We start from the raw sequence: 22,073 nt of genomic DNA, 5'->3' as shown, positions 1-22,073 counted from the left end.
GGCTAAGGAGATCACAGATGCATCAAAGTATTACACTCTCAACATATGAAAATATTGGATAACACAGACTAACGCTTGTTTGTACCACTTGGCAATGATGGGCTTTCAGCAGAAATAATCCAGTAAGAGGTTATTTTCTGAAAAGAGAAGTGAGTGTCTGTTAATCACCCTTCTCCATATGTGTTTTTTGAACAGCAGCATCAAGACCGGCCCCTGTTCTTCAGAAGGCCCTGACCAGGAGGAGATCCAGCTGGCCTTACACGCCGCGAAAAGGGCTACGAGGGAAAAGATCAGATCCAGGTTTCACAGCAGCAGTGACTTGATCCACCGGCTTTTTGTCTGCATATCAGGTATGATCTCTGCATTTTAAAAACATTTCTTTGGATAATCTCAGGATAACTATTTCTCATGTTTTGATAAGCCTTGGGGTGCTTGAAAATCTCATAGAGAGAAGGTGGTCCCTCCTACAGTTTATAATCTTTCGTAGCGTCTGAGCTAACAAATACTTCTACATAAAAATCATCTGCTCGATACTCTGGAAGGTTTTTGTGGTATGTTTTTTTAAAAAACAAGGTCTAGAAGGAACTCTAGATAGTAAGTGGATATAAATTGATAGATTATAAGGATTTAAGCATGGCTTAGCCTCTTCTTCCTAATATAGATAGATGGAGATGATTTTTAAATTGTCATTTATGTGATGCTTGAAAGTAAATATAATATCACCAGCCAGCAATATGTAATGTTGAAATCTGCCTCCTTAGGTAGAAGCAATAGGGAGATGGATATGTCAGCTCAATATAAGGAAAAATTTTCTAATGATTTTAGATATTCAGAAATTGAACTGACTGACTCAGGAGGTAATAATAATAATGATAACTCACATTCATATGACACCCCAGGATTTACAGAGTGTTTTTCTTCGCAACAGCCCCTTGGGTACATAGAATGAAAATGTGATTATCCCCATTTTACAGAGGGAAAAATGAGCCTCATTCAATCAGCAAACATGTTTTAACTACCTACTATGTGCCAGGCACAGCACTAAGTACTGGGGATACAAAGATAAAAATGGACCTGTCTTTGCCCTCAAGGAGCTTACATTCTATCAGAGGAGACAACATAGATCAATGGATAGATAGATAGATAGATAGATATAAAATATATGGACTCAATGAATACAAAGTAGCTAGAAGCTGGGGGTCATGGATCAGGAAAAGCATCATGTGGAAGGTCGTGGGGTTTGAGATGATTCTTAAGGGAAGTCAGGAATTCTATAAGGCAGAAGGGAAGAGAGTACATACCAGGCATTTTTGTATTGCAGAGGTATGGAGGTGGGAGATTGAGGGCCAAGTGTGAGAACAGCAGTAATCAGCCCAGTTTGGCTGGACAGGAAGTAAAATAAATCTATAATGAGACTATAAATGGGAGATCAGGGCCAGATGGTGAAGGGCTTGAAAGGCCAAACAGAGGATCTATATTTTATCATGGAGACAAGGGTGAGTCATTGGAGTTTACTGAATAGGGAAATGACATTGTCAGACTGCATTTATGGAAAATTACTTTGGCAGCTGTGTGAATTGGAGAAACAAGAGAGTTGAGTAGACCAATTAGGCATTGTTGCAATAGTCCAGGAAAAAGGTGGTGACTGTGGATAGAGGGGCTGTGTGAGGAGCGAAGAGGGAACAGATGCAAGAAATGTCATGGAGGTAGAAATAACAAGAATTGGCAACTGACTGGGACTATGAAGTGAGAGTGATTGATTGAGGATGATTGTGAGGTTGTAAACTTCAGAACCTGAAAGAATGGTGAAACTGGCTTAATTAGAGTGGGAAGTCCTTTGGGGGCAATTGAAGCTAATAGTGTTGATTAGGTAATGTGTAGTGAGTAGTGAAGAGCCTTGAATGGCAGCTTAGGTTTAGATGCCGTAAGTAATGTCAGTTAGTGGTAGAAATTCTTTCTAGGGAGTGAACTTACGTTAGTGGTGTTTTAGAAAGATTCATTTTTCATCAGTGTAAGTTAAATTGGTGAATGTAGCTGCTGAAGTCAGGGGGAACAATAAAGAGGCTAATCTAATGATGTAGTATGAGATGGAAGGCAAGAGCTTGCATAGCAGCAGTGGCAATAGGATCATAAATTTAAGAGCTGAAGCAGCCTTAGAGGCCACTAATCCAGCCCCCTCTTTTGTTTTATAAGGGAGGGAACTGAGACCCACAAAAGTTAAATAAATTGCAACCCCAGTAACTTTGAGCCCCCTTATCTTACAGATGGTAAAACTGAGGCATTATCATGAAACTTGCTTATGTTACTATGTATATCATGATAATTAATTGGTATTTTGTGTCACTTAGTAGGGAGGCCTGTTGCTTATACACTTCTTAAAATGTCCTTTCCTCTCATTTCAGATTATCCAAATCCTATCTTTCTACCCATCCTCTAAGTCCTAGATCAGATTGCCTCATCTTCTTTGCTAGAAACAATCTCTCCTTCCTCTGAACTTTCATCAGACTTTGTATCTCTCTAATTTTCTATATTTCCTTCACTTTGTTGCATAGTTCTTACATCTCTTCCACTAGATTGTCAGATCTATAAGGACAAAGACTTGCTCGTCTTTGGATATCTTACTGTCTAGCATAGTGCTTGACTCATCACTGGTATTCCATTTGTATTTCATGGATGGGCAGAAGCATGAATGAATGATTGAATCATCTGATCAGTGGTTCATTTGATGGATGGTAAGCAGCAGTTGACTTAGGATCAAGATGCAGTTATCAAAACAAGCAGGGAAAACTGCTAGATAGGTCAGGACAGATAGTTAAAAGCCTCTGTTTTCTGCAAGCCCTGTATCAGATGCAAATATAATCTCTACATATATATATACACACATATATGTGAGTGTGTACATATATATATATATTTTTGGAAGGGCATCTGGCCAGACCCCCTTATTTCACAGAGATGCAATGTAACACAAAGTGGAGCTGGGAATTAAATCTGGGTCCTCTGAATCCAGATTCTAGGTTTGTACCATGGTGCATACCCCCTACTTATGGAATGATAGAAAGAAGGAAGATCATTCCTTCTAACCCCAAAGTAGGGTATGTTACTATTTACTTGTGGGGATCTGGATAATGTCTTAACATTTTGGTTAATTAGATACCATGATTTTTCTTAATGGATCCATGGGGTCCATTAACAACAAAACAAAACAAAACAATAACCTTTCCTTTCTCTCCACGTCAGTGGGAGTAGTGGAGACTGTTGTCGCTATGACTGTTCTAAGGGCATGTTATCCTTATGGTTATGAATTCAAAAACATAATTTTTGAAACCTCATGATAACGCTTTATTTTCCATCGTTGATTTGATATGAATGAGTACCTAGTCTTCGGTTTCTCCCCATCTCTCCTAGGAGTTGCTGATCAACTGCAAACAAATTATGCAAGTGATTTACGAAGTATTCTCAAGACCTTATTTGAAGTTATGGCAACTAAGCCAGACACAGAAGATGGGGAAAAGTTGAAGAAGGGTAAGTATTGTGAATGGAATGTTTATTTCCTTCATGGTTCTGGAGTATCTATAACAGGAATTTGAGTCATACAGAAAATCCATATTTTATAGCCCTTATTAAAATAGTCTTTAGATTACAATGCTCTTATATATAATAAAAATGTTTCTTCCATTAGAATGGGAGCTCTGAGAACAAGGACTGTCTTTTTAAATTTGTATTCCTAGCACTAAGTACAGTGCAGAATAAAAAAAAAGTCAGTGCAGAAAAGCACTTAGTAAATGCTTTTTTCATTCATTCATTCATTCATATTCCTGGAGGTGCAAACTCTTTTAATCAGCATGTCTTCAAATTGTTCTTAGTCATATTGTTTGAATCCTTATTTGACTATGAGACAGAAACACATCTCCAAGCTTTGTGGTCATATGAATACGTACAGCCACCTAGGACTACCTCATGCTAGTTTCTCAAAACACTATACACATACAGATAATACATAGACATATAATAGATCGTAATGCTAGTGGTAACTTTCATTCACATAGCATTTTTAGATTTACAAAGCTTTTACAAAGGGAGTGCAAATATAATTACACTCATTTTGCAGATGAAGAAACTGAGTCTCAGAGAAGTTAAGTGATTTGCCTCGGTAGCATAAAGCTAGTAAACATCGGACCTTGGCCGTGAGCCCAGATTTCCTAACCCTAAGACCATTAGTGTTCAGGGAGAAGATAGTATTTATATATCACAGACTTTCCAGGTTCAATGAGAAGCAGATAAGAAGGCGCAAAGACCAGATTCCAACCCAGATCCCAGCATCCTTTCTGCTACCTTACCGTGGCTATCCTGAGGCAACATTTTATTTCGGAAGACACCCAAAGGCTTCTTCTCACTCTGGTTCTCCCGAAACCTCTAGAGGGAGCTCTAACACGTGAGGCATCCATCCCTGGAGTTCACATAGAGTTTTTAACTCTTGATTCCACGCTCATTACTGTTACTTTCCATTTGTTTGCTGCAGAGGATTAATTTCTTATGGATACCTATCAGTGTATTCGAAGTACTGTCCTTTATTTTTCAGTAAATCAGAATTTAAGAAGTGCAGCTCTGGAAGACTGTGCCCTTTGCCAGGAAACAATATCTTCTTCTGAACTTGCAGCAAAGGCAAGAGATGGAGATTTTGAAGGTACTTGGGAATTTCTGTGCAAGCCAGTGAGGGAGATTCCAGAGGGTGGAAGGAGCATTGGGGGAGGGGACAGAAAAGAAGAACAATGGCCAGCTTCACCAGTGTAGCTTAGTAAAAGCAACAGGAAAATCCATAAATCAGAAATTTCAAAAAGAAATCTGTTGTTCAGTTCCTTTTCAGTCATGTCCGACTCTTCATGACTCCATTTGAGGTTTTCTTGTTAAAGATACTAAAGTGGTTTGCCGTTTCCTTCTCTAGCTCATTTTACAGATGAAGAAACTGAGGCAAGCAGGTTAAGTGACTTGCCTAGGATCACACAGCTAGTAAATATGTGAGGCTGGATTTGAACTTAGGAAGATGAATCTTCCTAACTCCAGGCTGGACATTCTATCTACTGCACCATCTAGCTGCCCAAATTTCAAAAAATAAGAGGTGCTATTTTGATCTACCTTATGAAAACAATAATCTTGGGGGCAGCTAGGTGGCACAATGGATAGAGCATCAGCCCTGGAGTCAGGAGGACCTGAGTTCAAATGTGACCTCAAACACTTAAAACTAGCTGTGTGTCCCTGGGCAAGTCACTTAACCCCATTGCCTAGCCAAAAAAAAAAAGAGAGAGAGAGAGAGAACAATAGTTTTTAAGCCACAGGGGATGCTGGAGAGTAATGCAGACTGAGCTATCTTTCATCCCATGAGCCAGAGGCCCTCCTGATTATGCTAGTACTACTCGCTCCCCTTTGCCTTCCTGTAGGCCCTAACAGTCCAGTTCTCTGCAGGTTATTGCTTTCCCTTTATAAGCAACTCTGTCTTCTCTCTCTTTGTGGAGATGTGGCTTGATTTCTTTTCAAATTCAGGACCTCACAAAATATCATCATTGCCTCTAGCAAAAGAGGGGAATGAAATACTCATGCTTTTCTCACTTACAGCCTGAGGGTAATTACCAGCTCCCAATTTTAAACTGGGAATATATTGGTCTCAGTTTCTTGCTAGGCATGCAAAGTATAATACCAATTTCTGCCACCACTCCCTCTCACTGTGTCCCATCTCTCCCCCAATTGTCTTCTATTAGCTCCAGGACCTAATTCTGCTGACCAGATAATCTCTTGTCTAAGAACGGGGAGTACTTGATCTCCCCTTACTCTACACACACGGTCAATAAGTAAATTAGAAATGTTCAGGTATGTTGGCTGATATTTTATATTGCTGTTAAAAAGCTTGGAAACCAAAGTATGTATTTACAAAGAGAGGGAAGCAGAAAAAGTTGAAGTGAGCAAAGAGCAGGGTCCCCTGGGCTTCCTCTCTGGAGGAGTCTAGAGGCAAAGGAAGAAATGCGTGAGCTGCTTCTCCTCCTCTCCGTCCGCCAGCTCCATCAGAGCCATTGGTATTCATTGGACTGAAGTTTGTGCTCCCTTCTTCTGTACTGCTCCTCCCACAATCACAGCTGTTTCCTCTGCCTGCCTCACATCTCATTGGTCATGCCCTCTGCCTCTTTCCTGCTTGTCTAGCTCAATTGGCTTCTTTCATTTCCATGTTTCCCTACTTGCAAGCCCCTTCCCCCAAGGTCAGCCTTTAGGGGTATTCTGGGTAGTCAGCTTCCAGGTTAGCGTTGAAAACCCCTTTGGAGCTTAGAGAATGTTGAAAAAGAACACTGCCTGCCGTCAGACAGCTGCATCTGACCTTGCTCTGTGTCTGAGCCTTTAAAGGTGGGTTACATTCCTTCCCAGGGCTAGAGTATTATGAAAGAAGAAAAAGTAAAGTTATGGAGAGAAGGCAGCACCTGAAAACCAGGTAGGAAACTGGCCAGGTGGGAACTGGACTGCTGAGAATAAGGCTAGCTTGGCCCTCAAGGTGGTTTGTTTCAAGTTTAAAAAAAAAAAGCATTTAAAAAACCCTCAAAAAACAGGCCTACATTTGTTCCCCTTAGCTTAGCTCCTTGATGATGGGCTGGCACTGACCACACTGGCATGGCAACAGTTGGTGTGCCCTAGATAGGGAGGTTGTTATGGCACAGAAATGCCCCTAAGGTTAATGACACACCTGGGGCAGAAAACAAACCCAGAATTTTTAAGCATTTTGGACTGTTCAAGATGTTAACTGATGAGAGCTTTACTCCCAAAATGCAGAATCCTCTCCCCCGCCACCCCCCGGCCTCAAATCAGTTCACAGACCACTAACTGCTTCTTCACAGAGACTGAATTTCCCTTTGCCTGGTGCTGCTACTGAATCCCCTTGGATATGCTATGATTCCACTCTCCAGGGCTCCTCAGTGAAGGGCTGAGCAGGAGCCTAGCTATCCTCTCCAAAAGGCAAGGTCCTGATTTTACTGCTTCCATGTCTGGTGCTACAGAGAGATGTGCTACCTTTTGATAAAGAGTACTGTCATTCAATTTCCTCTGTTGGCTCTGCTCCATGTACATGTATGCCAGTAAAAAAAACCCACTAATGTGGCATCTGGCATGGTGAAATGCGTGCAACTGAACAACATAAACATTTTGGAAACTAGAATAACCTGGCCTTAATTCATAGGTTATATTTAATTTTACAGAGATAGACAATGATGAGGTAGTGTAGTAAACTAGAAAGAGCCCTGCTCTTACTTTTGGAGTCAAAAAGTTTGGATTTTATTATCATTTCTGAAACTCACTGTATGAACTGGGCAAATCTGAGCCTGTTTCTTCATCTGTAAATGAGCACCGAATTCAACAATTTCTAAGATCATTTGCAGTTCTAATTGTTATGGTCTCATGATATTTTCTGAAAGTCACTCTTTGTTTTTTTTAAATCAGCCCATACTGGTGAAAATTTAAAGAGAAAAGTTGCAATTCTCTGCAGCTTTTCCCTAGAATTGCAAATTGATAGGTTAGGAAACCACTATTAGTATTGGGCGTTTCACCTGCTTTGTTTTTAACCAGGCATAAACTCTTAGCGTCTGTATGCTTTGGGCTATGTACAATTCAAATCTTGCTTTGGAAAGACTGATCTGGTGAGGGTACCTACCCACTAAATGCCAGAGAAGAAATATGTACTCCTTAGTTCTGATCCTTTTAAGTCACGGAAGAGTTACAGTTATCTTAAGGAACTGAGACAATAATTCTAACACATGGGAAATTATATCTGTTTTTCAGGTGAAGTTGTTGGGGGGAAGGGGCAGCAGAAAGTGGGGAGGGAAGCAGACAATATACATTTTTTAATGTGATTTGTAGCAGTCAAAGCAAAAGGTCTTTTTTAAAAATGCCCTAAAAGCAAACGAAGTTATATTGCAGTGCTGTGTGCCAGAGATACTGTTGTGTTCCTCAGGCATGTTTTGAATTGTTATTATTTTTTTCTTTCCAGTAAACAGAGTAAAAGATTTCCCGTGCAATTTCTCTGAAGAACAGCATTAATCCATTTAAAAGTGTAATTATATAAATGTGAAAAAGCTTTATGGAGGGAATAAGATGTCAAGGCAGATAAAGTTGAAAATGACTCAATAATAATTCCAAATTAATTTTTCTGTTGTGCCAGGATCACTGAAAATGTTACTAAGAGCAGTAAAGGAAGCTCACACTCTTAGACACAGAAATAAGATCTGAAGGGAAAACATATACTAGAAAAGAGAATAGCAAGTACTGGAAAGCAAAAATGTCCATTCCAGCACGTGTCATAAGTTAGCCTTCTTTTGGAAAACAAAATATGAATATGTTTTGAAGTAAAAACTGAGGATTTTTAACTGTAAGATAGAGGCTTTCTTTGGCACATTCCAGCAACTTGAAATATTACACTCTGATTTAGATTTTTAATAAAGAGGGTCATTTGTATTGATATTTTATGCTAAAATGACACCTATGAGAATATGGAACAGCATTACCTTTTGAGAGGAGAATTCAAATCAGATCTTGCTGATGGGCGTACCATTTTTTTTCTTCTTGCCATATCCAGAATTGCCCTTCTCCAAGTATGTGTCACTGAATCTCAAAGTTAGATGGGACATCAAAGGCCATTTAGCCCAACACATACTTAAATAAGAATTCTTTCTATAAATACCAAACAGGTAGTCATTCAGGCTTTTCTTTAAGATCCCACTAACTCTGAATGCAGCATGTGCACTAGAAATTGTTAGGAAGGCTTTTCCTTAAATAACAACCGAATCTGCTTCTTTAAACCTTCCATTCTTTGCTCTGAGTTCTGTACTCTGGGACCAAACAAAACAAATCAAATCTCTCTTCTCTATATCAGTCCTTCAACTGCTTGAAAACTGCTCTCCTGTTCCCCTAAGTTTTCTGTTCTCCTGGTTGCCCTTCTCTTAATGCTATCTAGCTTATCAATGTCCTCCCTAAAAAATATATTGCCTAGAACTGAACATTTCAGATGTGGTCTGACCAGGGCATATCGGATCGTCATCTCCCTAGTCCTTGACACGATGCCTCCCTCAGTCCACATCCTAAGATTTCATTGTTTTGGGGGCTGCCGTATCACACAGTCAGCTCATATTGTGCTTGAAGACAACTAAAATCAATTTATTTCTGGTCAGTCCTCTTCTATCTTGTACTTGTGATGTTGATTTTTTTAACCCAAGTGTGAGACTTTATACTTATGTCTTTTCAATGTCATCTTAATAAATTCAGCTCAGCAATGGAGGCTATGAGATCTTTCTTGGAATGCTATGCTGTCATTGAGTACGCTATCTGCAAATTTGATGAGCATGTCACCATCTATGCCTTTATTCAAGTCAGTAATAAAAATGCTACACAGCCTGATGCCAGGCACAGATTTCTGAAGCTCTTCACTAGAAGGAAAGCCACTTCTGAGATAACTGAACACATTAATGGTTACTTTTCCAATTCAGCCATTCATTTGGTTCCAAATCTACCAAAATGTACTATCATCTAGCCTACATTTCTTTTCTATGGAAACAAGAGATTTTGTCAAATTATAGCTTCAGCCATTATCCTGATCTACCGATCATACAACCCTGCCAAAAAGAGAAATAAAGTTAGTCTGAATGACCTTCTCTTGCTGAAGCCAAATTGACTCTTTGTGATCACAACTCTCCTTTTCCACATGTTCACTTATAATTTCTTTAATAATTCTAAAACTTCACCAGGAACTGAAGTCAGTCTCATGACATATTCTGTAGACTCCACTCTCTCTCTTTTTTGAAAATCAGAACAAGCTCTTGCCACTTAGATTATTCTCTCCCATACCCATAAAAGCTATAGCTCTTCTCCTTTTTATAGTCAGACTCCTAGAAAAAAGTTATTTACACCTGTTGCCTCTTACTATGCAACTTCAACTTTGCTCTTCTAGGTCACCAGCTGCTAAATCCAATGGACTTGACATCTACAGCATTCAACTGTCAGCTCCCTCCTCTCCCAGATAATCTCTTCTCTCTTGAATTCTGGGATCCTGTTCTCTCCTCTTTTTTCTAGTTACACATCTGCTTGTTTCTCCTCAGTGTTCTTTGCTAGATTACCATCCATTTCCCTCTCCTCAATTGTGGGTGTCCTCCACGGCTCACTCCTGGACACTTGTCTCTTCTCTCCCCTAATTAGGTCTCATCGGTTTCCGTAGGGTTCCTTTAATAACTTAGTTCAGATTATTTCCAGATCCATCTCTGTAGCCCTCATCTCACTCGGAAGGTCCAGTCCTGCATCACAAACTGCCGGCTGGACATCTATCTGGTTGAACCACTGGCACCTCAAACTCAGCATAGAACTCTTTATCTTCCCCTTTAAACCTATTCCACTTCCAAACGTCCCTACCTCAGCGGAGGGTATCAACATTCTCCAAGCCTCTCAGGTTCATAGCCTCGGAATCATCCTTGATTCATATATATATGGTCTAACAAATCAAATCATACCATTCCCTTGCTCAAAAATCTTCAATGTCTACCTGTTGCCTCTGATATCAAATGCAAACTCCCCAACCTGGCATTTAATGCCCTCTATAGATCTGTTTCCTCCTCCCTTTCCAGACTTATTTTATATTGTTTGCTTTTCCTTATATTCCAACTGACATACTGGCTGTTCCCCTGACTCATCAGTTCAGCTCATGCCCTCTTGCCTTGGCCGTGTCTGAAACGTGCTTCTTTACCTACATCTTAAAATATTTAGCCTCCTTCAGAGCTCAGCATAGATGTCATCCCCTTCAGAAAGCGAATTTCACTTTTCGTAGAGATGTCAGGCTCTCTCCCTCCTTAAATTGCCTTGTGTTTACTTACTGTTTTATCCATTATTTCCTTCTTCCATTAGAGTATAAGCTTATTGAAGTCAGGGACCACTTTGTTTTTACCTTTGTGTTCTCAGAACTTAGCACAGTGCTTTATATAGAATAGCTGTGTAATAAATGGTCTTTGAATGGAATTAAATTGACTAACCATACTAAGCTGCCCAAGGGGAAATTGTGATGGACTGAGAAAGACCTGGAGCCTTGACTTGAAGTTTATTGCTCTATCAGTGTGTTCCAGCCTTGCCTCCTTTCACTCCGAGGCATCTCAAACCAGCCTCCATGGAGAGATTTACCCCCTTCCCCACCCCCCACACATAAACATACTCACATTATTTTCTGTGATTCTGATCTCATCCTCATTGAAATAAGGAAACTCCTAGAACCCATTAAGCCGTGTTTTATGACTGACCAGAGGGGGTCACTGTAGCATTACCTATAGCTTAACAAGACCTATTCTGCAGGGCTCTTGGCCCTACATGTCATGGGACCAAAATTGGTAATAGAGCCAAGATTATGCTTTGGCAGTGTTGAGGACCTCTGCTAGGGTCACCATCTGCCCCTCTGCAGGCCAGCCTGGCCAAATCAAGTTTAATTTGTTCCTTCCTGGAAGTTCAGTTAAATGCATTTAGTCCACCCTTTTCCACCACTACCTTTGAAACAAGACATGCTAGACTTGATTTTTATCTTAATAAAAAACTGACCTTTGCATTGGTCTTTTTTTTCTGCCTTCTGTGTTTTGATAAATTGGAATTTCTTTGAGGCTGCTTAAAAATCATCCTTCTATATGTTATCACCATATTACCAGTAATTTTTTAAAAATCACCTGTCTCCTGTGTTTACCTAAGATTTTTAATAATTTCCCACTATCACATTTCTTTTATCTAAACAATTTAATTAAGAAATTATTTTTTTTCTTTTCTGACCACATTTTTTTCTTTACTGTGGATTTTTCTCTCATTAATGGTGCTTAAATTCTTATTTTCCATTAAATACTTTTTTCTGCCTTTCTCATTTGAATAATAATTTACTCTTAGCCTATCAGTTCACATGTTCCTCTCTTCTCCTCTGTATTTGCTTTCCTGAGCACTCAAAGGACTAAGCCTTCTCTCTTGCAGAGCCATTTGGCATAAAGATAGAATTCTTCCTCTTCCTGATACACACTTTATACTGCTTGGCTGATCTCAAAAGTCCTTAAGGAGAGGGGGATTAAGGAGAGGAGACTGGGGATTCATATGTTTCCATTTTTTCCTGCACATAGAGTTCATGGAGCTCAGTGGCTTAGGTGCAGAGGCATTAAAAAAAAACCCCAAAACAAATATAGTCAGTGTTCAATGGACACAGCTTCCAGTCCTGTTCTAGGGTTATGCCTGCAAGCTAGCTGTTCACAAAGCTGGCTGAATTTCACATCATCTTTCATTTTATCCTCTCATAGAACTTGTGCATAGTATTTTTGAAAATTTCTTGCAGAAGAGGGGCTGGTAGCCCATCTCATCATTGTTAGACTTAGAAATATACCTGCCACAGACAACATAGCTTCCAAGAAGGTCTAGGATGGAGTGTTCAAGAAACCAAACAGGGTCAAAGGAACATAGAATACTACAAGAGTAATTGTTTTAGAGTAACCTTGAAACCCTCACAACAGAAAAAGATGTGGTGGCAATTTGAAAAATTCATCAAACATTTTAAATATCTACTATAAGTAGCAGAGCATAGTGGGGTAGAAAGGGCACTGGGGCTGGAGTCAGAGGACCTTTCCTTTTTCATATCCTCCCTCTGAAACCATCTGTGTGAACTTGGGCAAGCCTCTTAACTTCTCTAGGACACAGTTTCCTCGAGTAAAGTGGAGATTGTCTCTAAGGTGAGCTCCGAGTCTGTGAGCGCTATGATAGTCACTGGTGGAGGTGTAGAAACCAACAGGATATGGCCATTGCCCTCATGAAGATTACAGACTGGTAAGAAGCATGAAATACGCATACTAAAATCACTATAATACAAAATAAAACAAGTTAAGGGCACAAGAAAAATACAGAGTATTATACTAGGTCTTATGAAGGAAAGGTCATTTTCAAGGGGTTGGGGAAAGAAATGTGACATATGAATTAAGTCATTAAGGATGGGGTAGAATGTCAGCAGGTAAAGATTTAGGGAAAGGATGAAGGGACCTCAGTAGGAGGAAATTGCAACCACAGAGTGACAGATTGTTGATGGTCATGAATGCCAGGCTAAAAAGTTTGGACTTCAGGAGGACCTGAGTTCAAATTTGACCTCAGACACTTGACAATCACTAACTATGTGACTCTGGATAAATCACTTAACCCCAATTGCCTCACAAAAAAAAAAAAAAAAGTTTGGACTTTTTGTTTGATAAACAGTAAGGAGTCAATGAAATGTTTTGAGCGGAGAAGTAACATAACTCACATTTACATAGCCCTTTAAGGTAAACCTTCTTCACCTGGTGATAATCAGATTAATTGCTGATTAGCTTAGAGAAGTAAGAAACGAGTCAAAAATTTTAACAGAAGTTTGAAACATGAGAAGTTTGGGTGAATTGTGGTGCAACTGGAATAAATTATAAAGTTAGGAGGGATGGATTTTGATGATTAGTTTGCTTTGGGACATGAGGATTTTAAGGGATCCTTAGGGAATTCAGGTAGGAGTTTGGCTTACAGGTGGTTGAAGATGTGATCTTAGAGCTGGGTAGAGACATCAGAGCTGAAAATATGAATCTGTTGAGTAAAAAGAGAAAAAAAGGCTAAGGACAGAACCTTGTGGAACATCCAAGAAGGCAAAGGAGACAGTGAAGAAGGCAGAGAGGGGAGATTATGAAGAGAAAAGGAAAACTTTGCTATATAGGTTATCTCTGAAGTCAAGGAAGGAGAAGACCAGAAGGAGGGTATTATCAAATGTCAGTGGGACAGAGATGTTAAGGAGGGTAAGGACTAAAAAAAAGGCGACCAGATTTGGAAATCATGGAGGTCATTAATGACCTTTGAGAAAGCAGTTTCTATAGATTATTGTGGAGAGATTCCAAATTGCAGAACCCTGAAGATGTGGATAGTGAGGAAGTAAGAACATTGGTAGATTATTCTTTCAAGGATAGTGGGGAAAAAAAGTGGAGAAAGATGGCTATGTTGTAGTAGTTGCCAAAAAGTCTGGTAGGATTGGAAAGGCCTGAACATGTTTGTAATCAAGTGAAAAGTAGCTAGGAAATGAAGAAACAGATACAATGTAGTACAATGCAAGGCAAGACAAGACAATATAATACAAGATAAGACAACACTCATTTATTAAGCTTCTTTGGATACAGAACATTGTTCCAGGTGCTGGAAGAGATAAGAGTTTAGTTAAATCACAGTCCCTGCCCTCAGGGACCTTACTGTTTAATTAAGAGTACAGCCATACAGAGATATTGCAGGTTCAGTCCAGACCACTGCAGTAAAGCGAGTCATGAATTTTTTGGTTTCCCAATTATATTTAAACTATACTGCACTCTATTAAGTGTGAAGTAGTATTATGTCTACAAAAACACTAACCATCATCTGAGCCTTCAGCAAGTTGTGTTCTTTTTGCTGGTGGAAGGTCTTGCCTTGATGTTGATGGCTGTTGACTGATCAGGATGGTGGTTGCTGTAAGGTTGGGGTGGCTGTGGCAATTTCTTGAAATAAAACAACCATGAAGTTTGCCACATAGATTGACTCTTCCTTTCACTTGAATACTTGGAGGCCATTGTAGGGTTATTAACTGGCCTAATTTCAATATTGTTGTGTCTCAAGGAATAGGGAGGCCCACGGAGAGGGAGAGAGATGGGGAGAGGGCCTGATCGGTGGAGCAATCAGAACACACACACACCATTCATCAATTAAATTCACCATCTTATATGGGTACAGTTCCTGGTGTCCCAAAACAATTACAACAGTAATATCAAAGATGACTGATCACAGATCACCACAATAGATTTAGTAATAATGAAAAAGTTTGAATATTGTGAGAATTACCAAAATATGATGCAGAGATAGAATATGAGCACAGGCTGTTGGAAGAATGGCGCCAACAGGCTTGCTTGAAGCAAGGTTGCTACAAACCTTCAATTTGTTTAAAAAAAAATAAAAACAACCCTGTACTATCTTCAGAGCACAATAAAGTGAAGCGCAACAAAACAAGGTATGTCTTATAACTAAGGAGCCAACACAGATGGCAGTAATACACATTACCTGAAAAATGAATTTTAGAGAATTATCAAAGTTCTATGTGAGATCTGAGGGAAAGTTATCAGCCAGGGAGAGCAGGAAAGGATTCCTGGAAGAGATAGCATTTGAGATGGATTTTAAATTATATGTAAGACATATCTAAGTGGAGCAGTGGATAAAGTTCTGAACCTAGAGTCAGGAAGATCTGAGTTCAAATTTGACCTCAGATAACTTAGTAGTTATATGACCTTAGGTCACTTAATTTTGATCTGCCTTACTTTCCTCATCTATAAAATGTGGATAATAATAGTACTAAGAGCTGGCTAACTCCTGATGAAACAGCATCCTTGGCCTCCCTCTTTTGCACCGGCTCCCTCTTTCCTCCTAGCTCTCTGGTTGAGGTGAAGGAGTTGGAAGGCTCCCCATTGCCACTTCCAGGTTCTCTCTCTCTCTACTAACAAAACTGAATAACTTCTCCACCAAATACAGTTCACTCAAACCATATTTACCACCCAGTCAAAATTCTGGTAGCTATTGTCTGCAAACCTCTAAGACATTCTTCTTCTTTCCTTAATGAGTTCAGTGCCTTGATTGTAGTATTTCTCTCCCCCTCTATTCCTGCCCTCATTTAAGGGACTTCAACACATTTCTGTCATGCACCCTAAATTCTTGGTTCCCCAACTTACTCGTTTCCCTTGACTCCAGCACCCCACTTCAGCCACATACACATGATCATGAAGCGGTCTAGCCATCACCCACAGATGTACCACTTCCATGTTCATGAACTCTGAAATCCTTTATCTGATCACAATCTATTGTTATTCCACCTCTCCTTCTGTCTGGCAACCCCAAACCCTATTTTTCATCGTGATTGCACCCTCAAGTCTTTCTACCCTTCATTTCTTTCCCCAAGCCATCACCATACACAAACTAGACTCTCCTTCCTTCCCTATCTTGAATGCTTGGTGAATAAGTTTAATCCCACACTGTCCTCTCCTCTTGAATCTCTTACCACTTACTGTATTACCAATCTTACCCTCTCTTGGATCTCTCCCACTATCCATTGCTTTCACTCCTACACACATGCTGCTTAAGAAAGTTGAAAGAACATCTCAAAACTGGTGCCTCAGTCCACTCCAGATTTATGTTACATAACCTCAGCTGCCTACTCACTGATGTAAGGCAGTCATTTTACACCTCCCTAGTTAACTCGCTATCCTAGACATCTCTTTGGCTCTTCATACCTTTTCATTCCTCTTCAAATATCCCACAACTCCTCTGATGCACACCCTCTAAGTTGAGAACCTTACCTTTTATTTTACTTTTTAAAAGAGGCCCTTCACTCCCTTTTTGCCCTTCTTTCTTATCTTTCATCCCTCAGATGCCTTCTGCCACCACTCATGTTTCACATAACAAGGTAATCCTTCTTGCTCTTACATCTGCAAGTGATCCCTTTTGATTCCATCTTCTCCAGCAGATTGCCTCCTCTATCATTTCTACTTTCTTACTTACCTTTAATCTAATTGCTGCTTTTCTGCTTCTACAAACATGCCCATCTCTTCTCCTATCCTCAAAAAACCCTCACTTCATCCATCCATTCACCATTAGTTATTGTCCCATATTTTCTCCATTTTGTGGCTAAACTCTACTGTGTGCCTCTACATCTTTTCTTCTCATTCTCTTTTTAACTCTCTACAAAATCTGGCTTCTGACTTTTTCATGCAACTGAAACTGCTCTCTCCAAAGTTACTAATTATCTCTTAATTGCCAAATCTAATGACTTTTTCTCAATCCTAATCCTTCTTGACCTCTCTGCAGTTTTTAACCACCCTTTTCTCCTTGATACTTGTCAATCACCCTCTTCTCCTTGATACCCTTTTCTCTCTAGGTTTTCATAACACTGCTCTCTCCTGATTCTTCTCAATTTACTTATTCAACACTGTCCTCTGTGCTGACCTCCAATCTTCCATATCCAACTGCTTATTGGGCATCACAAACTGGATGTCCCAGTGAGTCCAAAGCTGAACTCATCATTTATCTCCCCGCCATCCTTTCTCTTCCTAACTTCCATATTATTGTTGAGGATATCACCACCCTCCCAGTCACCCAGTCTCATAACCTAGGTGTCATCCTGGACTCCTCATTCTCTTTCACTGTCTATATCCAGTCTGTTGCCAAGGAAGGCCTATCGATTTTACCTTTATAACATCTCTTGTGTGTGCCCCCTTTTCTCCTCTGATGCCACTACTGTCCTGGTATAGGCCCTCATCACCTCATGCTTGAACTATTGCAGTAACCTGCTAGGTGAACTGCCTGCCACTAGTGTCTCCCATCTTACTTAGCTTTCCGTCTTATTTAGCTTTCAAAGTGATCTTCCTAAAGCAGAGCTCTGACCATGTCACACACCTCCCACTCAGATTGAAGTGACTCCCTATCAACTCCAGGATTCTCTGTTAGGCATTCAAATCCCTTCATAACCTACCCCCCCCCATCTTTCCAGTTTTCTTACATCTTACACTCCTCCCCCCATTACTCTGAGGTCCAGTGACACTGACAACTTTGCCATTCCTTGAACAAGACACTCCATCTCCCTAACCGTACACTTTCTCTGTTTGTCCTCCGTGCCAGGAATACTGTCCCTCCTTATTCCCTCTTCCTGACTTTCTTGGCTTCCTTCAAGTCCCAGCCAGAATCCTACTGTGCATAAGAAGCCTTTCCTGGTCCCCCTCAATTCTAGAGCCTCCCCTCTATTGTTTATTTCCAATTTATCTTGTCTGTGCTTGATTATATTTTTTGTTTGTATGTTTTCTCCCCCGTTAGACTGTGATCTCCTTGAGAGAAGGGACTTTTTCTTGCTTTTCTTTCCAGTGCTTAGCATAGTGCCTGGCATGTAGTAGGTGCTTAATTAATGTTTACTGGCTGACGACCTTCCAGGACTATTATGAGGATAAAATTACAAATATTTATAAAGTGTTTGGCAAGCCTAAAACTGTTATATAAATGCTAGCTATTTGTTATTTTTAGAAGACTAACAGGTGAAGATCAGAAGGAAGAACATTCCAAGTGTAGGGAACAGACCAAACAGAGCCTTGGAGTTGTGAGAACATAGTATATTGTAAGGGGACAGAGAACTGTCTGATTTGATTGGAGCATAGAGTTCTCAGAGGTGAGACTCAAAAGATAGAACGAGTGCAGGTTGTAGTGTCTTAAAGGCAAAGAAGCTTGGATTGATGGATTGATGGGGGATCAATAGGGCATTGCTATGGATTTCTGGAAGCTATATAAAGGAGTGTTTGGAGAGGAGAGAGAAGGTGGAAAGACCTCAATGAGGAGGCTATTGCAGTATTCCTAGTGGGTAAATATGAGTGCCTGCAGTTAGAGTGATGAAGTTGGAATAGCAAGGAACAGACTGATGGGAGAGATGTTGTGGGGGTGACATTGATAGGCAATGGCAATGTATTAGATAGGAGATTGGAATCCAAGAGAAGACCAAGATTAGTGACATGTGAGACTTTGTGAATGATGCTTCCTTTGACCCCAACCCACCCCCCCCCAAAAAAAACCAGCATACCCAGGAGTAAGTTTAACAAAAAAGATGAGTTTGTTTTTAGATGCATTAAAGTTGAGGTGCTGATAAGACATCCAGAATGAGATTTACATTTCTAGAGAGGAATAGTGTGTGTTTAAACATGTTTTAAACTTCTGTTCCTCACCTTCCATAGTGTGTTTTGCATGACTATGCTCATTTATTTATCTAAATAAGGAGGGGGATGGATTTTGGAGGGAGCAGGAAGAAGTGAGAGTTATTCCCAAAAAAAGTTAAAAAGAAAGAAGAGGGTTATTTTAAAAATCCATAGAAGAGGATAAACAGAAATTCAGGAGACACAAACAAGCAAAATAGCTTTGGAACACTTTTTTTCCTCCCACAAGTAAATCCCAGTCATCTTTCAAATGTATCCTTTTCCACATAGCTTCCCTCGACCACTCTCCCTGATCTGAATTCTGCTAGCATTTATCACCAGTATCACTCATCTGACACTTAACTGTGGAGATAAGGAGGTAGGGTGCAGAGAGCACCGAGTTTGGGCTCAGAGGACCTCGGTTTAGAATTCCTGACTCTGCTGCTGCTGCTTTTTAGGTGTGAGGAGGACAAGTTCCTTAGCGGCTCTGTGCCTTGTTTTGTTCAACCATCGAGTAAAGGGGTTGGACTGGGTGATCACTAAGGTCTCTCCGGATCTAAGTGCTATGGTCCTGCTTACTGCCTAGCAAGTCTCTTGTATTATTGTCTTCTGTTGCATTTGACTTATTATTATTTAACCACTTGAGTTTGTATGTGTATTTTTCGGGCTGGGTAGTAAGCTCCTTACTTTTCATAGTCATCATGGTGCTGGTGCATGGTGCATGGTGCAAGACCCTAGGCTCAAATCCTGCCTTTGAAAATGACTAGCTGTGTGATGATGAGCAAGTGGCTTGATTTCTTTGTCTCCATTTCTTCATAAGCAAATTGGTAATAAGTGCTTTCCTCACAAGGTGTTATGAGGATCAAATTAGATATTGTATTCTCATTATATGTGTTATAAGGTTTGAAAAAAGAGAAGAGAAACCATGGTTCTTTCAAGTCGGCAAACATGCAAGCTGTTTTAATCTTTAACTTTTATCAAGACTTTGGGGATATCCTGTATATGAGGTCACTTTGAGGACAGGTGTCGTATACAGGTTGTTCCAAAAGTCCTAGTGCAGTTTTATGCTATTAAAACTTAAAAAAAATTTTTCAGCTTCACCACGACTTTTGGGACACCCTCTATTATACTTCTTTATATCTCTTAGAACAAATAGCACAGTGTCATGTGTAGTAGGCACTGAATGGCATTGGAAAGGCAGCAGTAGTTACTAGACAGAGCCCTGGACCTGGAGTCAGGAAGATCTGAGTCCAAATCCTATCTCAGACACTGTGGGACCCCAGATAAGTCTCCTAACCTTTCTGTGCCTCAGTTTCCTCATTTGTAAAGTGAGGGGTTGGACTCAATAGCATCTAGGGTCCATTCTAGCTTTAAATCCATGATCCTATTATGCATCGGATTTAGAGTCAGAAAGACCCGAGTTCAAATCCTAGTAAAGCTGTCCGGTAGAAGAATGGGGTAACTCAGGAGGTAGTGAGTGATAGGAATCACCAGAGTTTTTTGAATGGAACTAGATGACTTGTCAGGGATATCATAGAAAGGATAGAACAGGTAAAGTCTCAACTAGATGACCTCTGAGAACCTGCCTAAAGAGTTTCTGTGATTTAATGTGATTCAGTAAGAAGCAAAAAAAAAATCTGATTATATTTGATTTCAGGAGCATTTTTGGACATTATCTGAGATGGCAGATCTGGAAGGGGCCTTAGAGACCACCTAGTCTAACCCCTTTATTTTATAAACAAGTAAACTGAGACTCAAAAGAAGAGATTTGCCCGAGGTCACACGACAACAGAGCTGTGCCAGAATGGGCGCTAAGAATTCCTGAATCCCCTTCTTTTCATGACACCCCAGTCCCACTGCCTATTGAAACCTTTGTTTTTAGGTTTTTGTTATTTTTTGCTTTTGCTTTGTTCTTTGTACCAGTTCTATCCCTCCTACTTTAGCTGAAGAGGCTTTAGAGGGGTCCGCAATCCTCGCCAAGGCTCACTTCTTCTTGATGTGCTTTTTAAACCATCACTTCCCTGACTGCCTCACCAGAAAGCAAAAAACAAACAAAAAAACCCATCCCTTCCCACTCTAAGACCCCACTCCATTGAACTCTCCTACTCTCTCAAGAATCTGCTATTGCTCCCTCTCTCCTGACTCCTTCCTTTTGATGAGCAAACCTGCTCATGTTCCCTCACTTATTAAACCATCTTCCCTTCACCTTTTTTACATTCTTGAGCTATTGCCTCCATCTTTATAACCTGTGCTTCTGTTTCCTCACTACTTACTTAGTCATCAGTGCCTTGAAATCTGGGTTTCATCTCTACCACTCTACTAAAAATGCTCTTTCAAAAATCACCAGTGACATTAACAAATACAGTGAACTTTTCTTAGTCCTCATCTTCTTGCATTTCATACTACTGATGCCAATCTTCATTTCACTACATACACACCCTTGCTATTCCTTTCTTCCCAGGCTTTGTTGACAGCATATTCTCAGGCTGTTGCTTCCCTGTATATCTCCTTTTCCTTTTCCTAAAATCAATTTGGATGTTTCCCAGGCTCTGTTCTTAGCTCTTTTCTCTCTCTCCCCTCTTTCCATTTTCAGTATTCTTTCTTACAGCTAACATTGTCATCCCCCTTTACTGATAACTCCAAAAAATTTATGTCTTCTAACCTGACCTTTCTCATTAGCCCCTGGCCTACATTTCTACTGGACATCTCCATATAGATATTCCATTGGTTCCTCAAACACAACATACGTAAAACTGAACTTTCTCTTAAAACCTGCTTTTCCTTCTGACTTCCTTATATCTGACACCAGATATACAATGACACCAAAGATCAACCAACCATACATGTTTTAAACTTCTATTCCTCACCTTCCATATCCAATCAATTTTCAAGTTCCTTTCATTTTTTTCCTTTAAAATACCATATATGCCTTCCTTTCCTTTTTCCCCCACAAGACTGTCACATTTTAAAATAAATATTTGTTGATAAGTTTTCTTTTTATATTATTTACAATTCTCAATTTATCTCTCCCTACTCCTTTTTTTATTATGGTAATTTTTATTTATTTTTTTTTGTTTTCAACATTTACTTCCACAAGATTTTGAGTTCCAAATTTTCACCCCATCTCGCCCCTCCCCCCACCCCAAGATGGCATGCATTCTAAATACCCCTTCCCCTAGTCTGTCTTCCCTTCTGTCTCTCCCCCCCTTCTCTTATTCCCTTCCCCTTCAATTTTCCTGTAGCGCAGGATGGATTTATGTACCCCATCTCCTGTATTTCTTATTTCCCAGTTGCATGTGAAAACATTTTTTT

The 22,073-nt window shown here is 40.0% G+C and overlaps 1 protein-coding gene across 2 annotated transcripts in view; it reads left to right on the top strand.

Moving 5' to 3' along the window:
* ZFYVE28 (zinc finger FYVE-type containing 28) overlaps positions 1 to 22,073 on the top strand; it is a 188,175-nt gene that overhangs the window by 162,797 nt on the left and 3,305 nt on the right. Inside the window, exons 9-11 of one of the 2 annotated variants that reach the window (XM_027835962.1) lie at positions 199 to 350; positions 3,409 to 3,525; positions 4,583 to 4,687. In XM_027835962.1, the coding sequence (XP_027691763.1) occupies positions 199 to 350; positions 3,409 to 3,525; positions 4,583 to 4,687 (374 nt within the window). Of the gene's footprint in view, positions 1 to 195; positions 351 to 3,408; positions 3,526 to 4,582; positions 4,688 to 22,073 lie in introns of both variants that reach the window. The other variant, XM_027835961.1, reaches the window with a different exon arrangement.

This window comes from Vombatus ursinus, unplaced genomic scaffold (assembly GCF_900497805.2).
Source record: "Vombatus ursinus unplaced genomic scaffold, bare-nosed wombat genome assembly UNPS02014818.1, whole genome shotgun sequence".
In the NCBI taxonomy this organism is placed as follows: domain Eukaryota; kingdom Metazoa; phylum Chordata; class Mammalia; order Diprotodontia; family Vombatidae; genus Vombatus; species Vombatus ursinus.
Note: the sequence above shows the minus strand (reverse complement) of the source record. Positions and strands in the feature narration are given on the sequence as shown.